At 38.0% G+C, this 9364-nt stretch overlaps 2 protein-coding genes across 2 annotated transcripts; both read right to left on the bottom strand.

The window, feature by feature from the left end:
• Positions 1 to 7829: 7829 nt before the first annotated feature.
• On the bottom strand, positions 7830 to 8402 carry LOC121386069 (tigger transposable element-derived protein 6-like). The gene has a single exon (XM_041516868.1). It carries the CDS (start codon positions 8400 to 8402, stop codon positions 7830 to 7832), a length of 573 nt encoding a protein of 190 aa, XP_041372802.1.
• Positions 8403 to 8543: 141 nt separating this feature from the next.
• LOC121386070 (tigger transposable element-derived protein 4-like) lies at positions 8544 to 8909 on the bottom strand. Its single transcript, XM_041516869.1, has one exon. The coding sequence runs from the start codon at positions 8907 to 8909 to the stop codon at positions 8544 to 8546; it is 366 nt and encodes a 121-aa protein (XP_041372803.1).
• Positions 8910 to 9364: the final 455 nt, after the last annotated feature.

Raw genomic sequence — 9364 nt, forward strand, 5'->3', positions numbered from 1 at the left:
CATATACATTTAAATATACTGAGCTAAATTAAAAACTTCAGAACCGTTTTATCTTGGCTAATTAGCAAATATGACAGAAGAACGTGTTAAATAAGGTATTTTTGTTATTGTATGACGTCCAAAGAAAGAATAGGATTCTAAAATCTGTCCGATGCGCCCTCAGCATTTGTCAAAACCACAAACAGTCAAAATGGTATTCACAAGCAGTCGTCTGATGAAATCACAGCTTCAGTAGTACGTATGCCCTCCATGTGTACTCACAACTGCAATGCAATGCCTCCTCATTGACTGCCTGGTTTGCATTAGGGATACAGCGCCATTGTTCCACTAATGTGGCACAAAGTTCTTGCAAACTTTGTGGAGGGTTCCTGAGAGTGTGCAGGCATCTTCCCAGCACATACCAGACATGCTCGATGGGATTCGTGTTGGACGACCTTGAAGGCCAATCCATGACATTGATGCCTGCGTTCCTCAGGTAATTGCTTGTCAAGATGGCCGTGTGGGGTCTGTCGTTGTCATGCTGAAAGATCAGGCCTGGACCATGATCTGCCATGAAGGGAACAAGTTCTTGGGCCAGCATCTGGTCGCGGTATGCAACAGCAATGAGGTTGCCACGGATGACAAGAAGTCGAGAACGTTCATTTCCACAGAAAGCACCCCAAACCATTACACTTCCACCTCTAAATATGTCAACTTCACTGACACAACATTCAGCATGACGTTCACCACGTTGTTTCCAAACTCTCTGCCTGCCATCGGCAAATCGCAGTGTGAATCTTCATTCATCGCTAAACACGACTCTATTCCATTCCCTCTAAGTCCATCGCAAGTGGCGTGGTGCCCACAGTTGATATTGATATCGATGAAACTGGGTCAAAATGGATCCAACATATGGGCGTCATGTGTGGAGGTGAGCAGTTCGCAGCCAATTTCGGATCGTTTGCACGGACACCCTACGTCTGAAAAGTTCATTACTGGTTGCTTTAGCTGTCATGTAACAGTTGCGGAGGTGATGTAACACAATATGACAGTCATCTGCCTGTGACGTCATACATGGTCTACCTGGTCAGGGGCAATCAGCTGTAGTGCCCGTTTGTTGTACTTGTGTCCGCAGATCATAAGTTGCCCATCGACTGCAACTGACATTCCTGCATGCAACATACCGACGACACGTTCATGCTACACATTTGTGAGGTGTGTCATCGAAACAGGTCGTAACAAATATCATTTTAATATGTTTTTCCATTATGTCAGACTACTGTGAGCAAGTAACGATGAAAACGTGTGCTATTGTCATGTGACCAGTGGCACGTGCAAAACTACTTTTGCCTCAAAGTGCTGTACGTGCACGTGCTATGGATCGTGTCACGTGGACTGTGATGGGTTTCAAATGGAGTGTAGACATTGCCATTACAATATTTATGCCTGAAAAATAGCTGCTTTCAACACTCAATGACTTTATTCAAATTTTAGATCATGAAGTTTTTAATTTGACTTAGTATATGCTATCTATAGATCACGTCTACTATACATGCAGGGGTTTCCCTAGAGCGATAAGCCGACACGGCCCGTGCTCCCTTAGCCAGCCAAGTAAGCGCCTTCATGTCTGGTAAGCGCCTTAACTGCAGGACCGTGTCGGCTTAATTTGTAACATGTATACAAAACAATGGAGCTGTGATTCGTAACGTCCTTCACCACACATTATCACACTTCCATTTGGTATCTCTGCATTTCTTTAGATGTTCACTTTGAGGTCCATTGATCGCACCGTTTTAATTGTCGGTGGGCTTGTGCTGGTCACGTGGTACAGGTGATCGGCTACTACTAATCCGCCAGATAACTGCTTGTTGTAATAATGTCTGTATGCTTGGGAATTACGCATCAAGACAAATCAAAGAAAATACCTATTAATTGAATAAACATCTTTGAAGGTGAAATTCTTGAGTAAAACATGTCACCATTAATCCTGGTATATATTTACCATATCGAAACCGTAACTACGTTGTTATTTGCTACCCCGCCCCGGAGTCGGTCACTGGCGAAGTCAGAGGCTGAATCCGGGGTGGGCGTGCCTGAACCCTAGTGGATAGGGGCACGTAAAATGAGTTGCCCGTTGCCCCGTTATTTGCTAAAATGAACGGTCACGGATCGACCAAAAAAATGGCTAATAAAATTTGCAAGTGGCTAAAATTTTCTATCTTCTGATTTGAACAAACGGTTACATAATCTATTCGACACCTCAAACATAATAATACCAAATATTCAATTAGCATAATAGCAATCTCGCGACCGGTAACGAGAAACAGTGTTATCCAGAATACAGCGTATGCCTTATGATGTTTGCTAATTTTAATAATCAAGGTTATTAATTTTAACGGCATGCATTCGACATGTATGACAGCAACGTGACGGCGATTCAATGTCTGGAAGATATGTAACTTGCTATTTTAATTTTGTAAAGTCTTTGAGTAATAAAAACAAACCGACAATGCATGTCAATTTGAATACACATGCCAGTTCAGGGCCGAAGACATGTCGGCTATCCCAAGGTCTGAGTTCAGCCAGACCGAGCGGAAACAAAACGTTCGCTATACTGTTTTGTGCGCTTCACGTTATTAAACCAAATGGACACGATGGACACCAATCAAGTAGTTCGCGAACGTTAGGAAGAACGTTCGTTGGCTGAACTGAGGAAAGCTCTCGGCGTAATATACGTCACGCTTCAGAGTCAGCTGACACCCACGTGTCAAGAGATACCGTTGCGGACATGAACAATACGATTACACAGGAGTAAATCTTGATGTAAATGTGTAGAAAACAATAGTTGTTTGCATCAATGAATACCTAACTGCAGTTTCGTTATTTCCTTTGTCTTTGTTAATTTTGTACCTATGGTCGACAGCACGCACTGAGATCGCGATCGCGGGAAATGTACAATTTATACAAATTGCAGTTAAACGTACACTGAATTAGTTTACAATAATCATATTTGTTAGATAATGCTAGATATATATTTGTTAAACTGTGAGATGACATTTAATAAGTTAGCTGGATTTAAAAAAAAAAGTAAAACCCCCTCAGCCAAGTCCCATGGAAAAAGCTCCATGCACAAATGTCAAAGTACAGCTAAAAAGATTTATTATAGGTGTCATATGATAAAAACATTATTATAAGGGCACTTATTAAATTATCAACTTGGGACCATCAACATCATGTGGCAAACAAAATCAAACCCCAAACCTTGATTTAATGTAAGAGTACATTAATTACCTCACAAAAAGATATTGTATAAAACAGATCTTTAAAGTATTCTAGACTCTTTGACAGATGTGTGGACAAATCTATGATGTGGTATATTTCTTGGAATTTAAATAATGTATACACAGGTACATGTATAGCACATGTGGTCAGAAAGATTAGTTCATATGCAAAAACTTACCAGGCTCATCGTCTGCAAAATAGTTAAACATTATATATACAATTACCTAAGTTAATATATTACAATAGTAATAAGCACCTGTATATGGCATCTCAAACAAAATGTAAACACAACTTATTAAAAGATTTACAATATGAATTACAGAGTAGGCCAAAGCCAATGTTTCCTCAGTGTTAACAGCTTTTACTCAAAGTCCATTCAGAGCCATGTACAGCACTTGGTTATTATCAAGGTCAAGGTCATTGTGAACTTGCATGGCCAAATGACAACTACATTAAAGTACACTAATTATAATATAAATATATAATGACCATGGTTAGAATAAACTGATTGTAAAGTCCAGTTTTATCTCCCTATATATCATCAATACATTTTAACCAAATATTGTCTGAAATTGTGAATTTAAGTTTAAATTAGTATGTATAAAACAAATCAAGCATAACTTTAATGTTACTTAAGATATAACTGCAATACACCCTGATTAATCAAATAACGTCTTTGTTTTTATTTAGTAGAGTGGTATCAATTAAGGGATTAAGAAGTTACTGAGTAATTAACAACTGTTTTGTTTGTGATAACCCTGGCCTTTCTATCTCAACACAACATAAAAAAATCAGCCAATGGAACAGGGGAAAATAAAGTTTAAACAATTTACACTTCAGACGTGAAATGATATCAAGGCATATATCACATGAACTAATTGTGTACTGTCAAATGTTTTGTAAAAGGTGGATTCAAAAATACCATTTCTTGTGACAATCAACAACGGTCAATTACAGTTGTAGGCTAAACTGGTGCATAGCTGCCAACCTTCAGCAACTAAAAAAGGGAATCCTGATGAGGGTGGCTTATGGAAGGGGCTTTTTCCCCTCCCATGCTGAAGCATATTCAGTCATTTGAATGTGTTAAAATTGTAGTCGCCTTTACTGTCAATAATCCAACATCACAGTAAGGCCTTGTGTATGATTCATAAAAACAAAGATTGTTGAACTGTTCCTTTGTGGCAATGTCACTGTACAACATACATACACTGTCCACTGCTGCATTACAGTAGCCCGAGTAATACCCCCCAAAAAACCCCGCTGCAATGGTTTTCGGCCAAGTATAAAGCTTTCTCCTGTATCGTTGAGTCCCGGCATGGCGAAAATTATGCATTTAGCAAAATCTGCCGGTGCGACAACAATATTTCATATGGAGGACAGAATGATATCACGGCACACACGAAAACGGCCAAACATTCTCGGAACATCTCAACTGAAGATTCAGTTATTGCAAACCAAAATTAACTGTTGTGCGATGATGTGATCAATACTAAATTTTAATGCTTATATTCTTATTTCAAGTTAAAATTAAAATTACTCTATTCCTAAATGGCATACATTCACATGCAATTTTCTATATTCACTGCATGCAAGCGTAACATAACTGAAAAACAGTTCTTTGAAGGTTTTATAGTATGCGACACTGGGGTCGGCCTACAGTAAAACTACATGTCTGTTATTGAATATATCTTACTATAACTGTTTTACAATGGTTCTTAATTCGCAAATTATACTTTTATATGTTGGAATAAAAATTCTTAAAAAGCCACAGAAATGAGGAATTCAGTTTTTAGTTACTGTATTCCAAGATTAGGCCCAATTTTTAGTATCAAGATGAAACGTATACGCTTGGCAAATAAAACATAATTCGTTAGTAGAAACTTTGGCCAAATACACTAATCATCCAGTTATGTTTATCTGTTGCAAAAGTTATTAATGGTTTTCATTACTGTATCATAATGGATTTTTTTCAAATCAGCGTAGCAAACGTCGACTAAGCCAGACTTTTGTTTTTGACGGGCGCGAGCGCTATCACGCTCGTGAACCCCGTCAACTCAATCTGACGGGTGCGAAATAACGCGTTCCTAAACTTAACAAATCACGCTTGTGTTTTTAAAAAAACAAAAATTTGAACTTTGTCATTGTAATTGTTTATTGAATCCAATCCACAACGCCACAAACTTTTCCATTCTGTTCACAATGAACTTCCTAGAATACTTTTTATAAATTGAAACACGATTGGTTGGTTATCTTTACACTGAGCCAATCAGCTAGGAGTTAACTTATTATTGAGATCTCGCCGGTTTTGTTCTGTTTAATTTCGTACAATGCAGGTAACATCGCAAAATATATTTTACACTGTCATCGTTTTGATCACGTACAGAAAACATAATACGGTAGGTGCATTGTCCAATAATTCTATGATGTGTATAATGTTAATACATGTTGATATCACATTAAACGCATACACCAATAAAAAACAAATTTGGTAAAGCAGGTTTTGTTTTTGTTAATAGCATACATAGCGATGTACTCCAGACATTTCTACTTTCTGTTTCACGATACTGCCACATGATTTAAAGCCAAGGACATTGACCTTGGTAGAGTCAGATTTCTAGTACATGTACATGTAATCGGTTGACGGGCACCTGAAACAAACATACACCGATTTAATTTCAACTCAATAATTCGAATTTACCGAGTGTAAAGCATGTATATTTTAAAATTAAATTTACATGAGGTTGGTTTTGTTGGGGTTTATAATTCAAGTTAGTAATATAATAAATGACGTGTTAACTACAGTACACCGATAATCAAAGTTAATCCTGTTTGTAAAAATATATATTTATAAAAATTGTAGTAAGATATATTTGGGTAGAAAACAATAGAGACATGTTGACATTTTTTTCTGTTATGACATTATTATTATTATTATTTAAAATAAAGAATGTGCAGGTACATAACATGTATATTATGATATCATGATAAATGTGATAACCCTGTGCCATGTGGTTGTTACACTTTTACATTCATTTCACAGGTTTGTGTCCATGGAGAAATCATATCATTCTGCGATGAATAGTGCTGCAACGATAAACCGGTATACCGGTATATCGCGATGTTTTATCAGCTCAATACGAACCGGGTACAGTTTTGTGTATCGTGATTTTTATACGTTATTGTTTTCTTGTATCTTATTTGACAAACAGAAAGTGTGCAAATAATCATGCATAAAACTCGTCTGTTTACGCAGTGACTTTAACTTAGCTATGACACGAACTGGCAGCAGGCGAAAAAGTACATGCTTTTTAGCCTGGGAGATCATATCGAAGTCGCTATAGGAAGGAAAAGTAAAGTAAAGTTTGTTTTATTTAACGACGCCACTAGAACATATTGATTTTTTTATCTTATCATCGGCTATTGGACGTCAAACATATGGTCATTCTGACAGTTTTTAGAGGAAACCCGCTGTCGCCACATAGGCTACTCTTTTACAACAGGCAGCAAGGAATCTTTTATTTGCACTTCCCACAGGCAGGATAGCACAAACTATGGCCTTTGTTGAACCAGCTGTGGATCACTGGTGGGTGCAAGTGGTTTACACCCATTGAGCCTTGTGGAGCACTCACTCAGGGTTTGGAGTTGGTATCTGGATTAAAAATCCCATGCCTCGACTGGGATCCGAACCCAGTACCTACCAGCCTGTAGACAGATGGCCTTTTTAAAAATCTTTTAATTTGTGAAACTCAATATTGCACATACATGTATACATAAAATTTACAAATAAAAATAATAAAAAGATTCACACATATCCACGCACATACTCTCGCATATATTATTTTTAATACAGTGGACTCTGTACAAACCGGCATCGATTGGGACCAACAAAATATGCCGGTTTAGACAGAGTGCCGGTTTATAAATATTTCATTCAGAGTTATGGTTCTTGCCATAATTATCAAAATCGTAAATTACCAACGTAAATAAGATGTCATTATCCACAACAACCTGACTAACAGTAACAGGAATAGCCGAGATCTACGTGTCCAACCAATGAAATTAAAGATCGACAGTAGCAATCGAGATCAGGCATGGCTGGGACAGAAGTTCGGACCAGACTTGAATTGTAAAAATTACCAAAACAAAACCATAAAAATAATAATAAACACACACAAACTGAATAAACACAATTTTATTTTATTGATTAAAATCACATGAAATGGAATTACAAACTTGATAAACACAATATCATTTTAATAATTAAAATCACATAATAATTAGAATTTGAGTTCATTGTTTATTATGAATGTCACAATCTATCGAGTGTCAGCTGAGAAAAAGTCTGTAACTGTTATTGTGTTTTCTTTACGTGCTTCTTCAAAGCAGACTTCTCTGTCATGGCCTCCAGGTTTAATATTGGTTATAACAGTTCGTCATCGGTTGTAGCAGCAAAGGTTTTCAGTTGTCTTAACATTTTAAGCGCATCGGCATAAGAAAGTTCTGGTGTTGTGTCACAAGGTGTGTCATCTTCATCTCCCGAACTGTCGTCTGCTGGTTTCTCCTCGGTTTTAGGTGTTACTAGCAGTTACTAGCTGAGCTTCCCACTCTGTCGTATCCGGATTCTCTGTTGGGATGTCGTGATCAAAGTCAACAAACTCGGCCACATTAATATCACGGGATATGGTGGCTACCAACGTAGAAAGAGGAACATCGTCGTCATCAGCATAGTCATCATCAGCATCATCGAAATCAGAAGTGACAGGAAAACCACAAACCATGAAACACTTGACAATTGTTGTTGTTTGTGTTTCCTTCCAGGCAACGTTAATCCAATTAACCGCATCCAACACTGTGATTGCCTTGCATAGTTCACTTACATTAGCGCAATCTTCCATCTGTAAAATGAGCGATCTCATCATGTGTTTTCTGTACCTGGTCTTGAAAGCCTTAATTATGCCCTGGTCTAATGGTTGTAGCACTGAGGTGGTGTTAGCTGGTAGAAATTTAACAGTTACATTGCTCTCTCTCAGATCACAGCCGTGTGATGGTGCGTTGTCGATGAATAAAAGAATATTTCTTCCCTGTCGGCGCATCTGTCGATTAAGTTTCTCTAACCAATCACTGAACAGTTGTGAATTCATCCACGCTTTCCGATTGGCTGTCCAGGTCACAGGGAGTGACTCCTTTCTAATGTTCTTAAAACAGCGAGGATTTTGGGCTTTCCCTATTACCAATGGTTTCGTTTTTTCTCCTGTTGCACTACAACACAATAAAACAGTCAATCATTCTTTTGAAACCTTCCCACCTTTTGCCGCTTGTGTTTTATAAGCCATTGTCCTGTCTGGTAATGCACGAAAAAACAGACCTGTCTTGTCACAGTTAAAGATATTCTTCATCTCGTAATCTCCAAGAATGGTTGGTAGGCGTGTCTTAAAGTCGTCCACGATATCAAGATTGACACCTGCACTCTCCCCGCTAACTTTGAACTGTTTTATGTTGAACCGAATTTTCCATGACATCAGCCAGCCATCGGATGCTTTGAAGTCAGGTACTCCTAGCTGTTCGGCGAACTCAAGGGCTTTTTCTTTTAAAATCGGACCGGAAATTGGCAGTGTTTTGGATCTTGCCTGCTTAAACCACTGATGCATTAATCCATTTAGATTTTCGAACTTTCCGCTGGATATTCGTTTTCTCTCTGCCGAAATGTTGCTTTCATACAATTGCCGGTAATGATCACCACGTTTTAGAATGTCAGATACTGTGTCTTCCTATCTTAAATTTCACTGCTAAATCCTTCTGTTTACATAGTGGATTCGATGAAAACTCTTCTATTAATTTAACTTTAGTCTGCAGTGAAAGTTCCGTGTGTTGCCGTTTTCTAGGTCGCCCTGCCATTACTAATTCAATAAGACACGGCAAAACATGCGCCATACGTATTTATGCAGACTGCCTGACACTAAGTCGATATGAGTGAATTCATTTAGGTTTCAACACACACTAATACTAATCCAGTTGATCTAGCTGCATATTGTAATTACAAGAAGTGTGGATCATTGTTTATTAAACGTTCAAAGAAGCGCGATTATGTCATCTCACTCGGTTA

This window comes from Gigantopelta aegis, chromosome 12, assembly GCF_016097555.1.
Source record: "Gigantopelta aegis isolate Gae_Host chromosome 12, Gae_host_genome, whole genome shotgun sequence".
NCBI lineage: Eukaryota > Metazoa > Mollusca > Gastropoda > Neomphalida > Peltospiridae > Gigantopelta > Gigantopelta aegis.

Bases quoted from the DNA above. Each gene is read 5' to 3' on its own strand.
- LOC121386069 (XM_041516868.1), bottom strand. From the start codon at position 8,402: ATGAATTCACAACTGTTCAGTGATTGGTTAGAGAAACTTAATCGACAG.
- LOC121386070 (XM_041516869.1), bottom strand. From the start codon at position 8,909: ATGCATCAGTGGTTTAAGCAGGCAAGATCCAAAACACTGCCAATTTCC.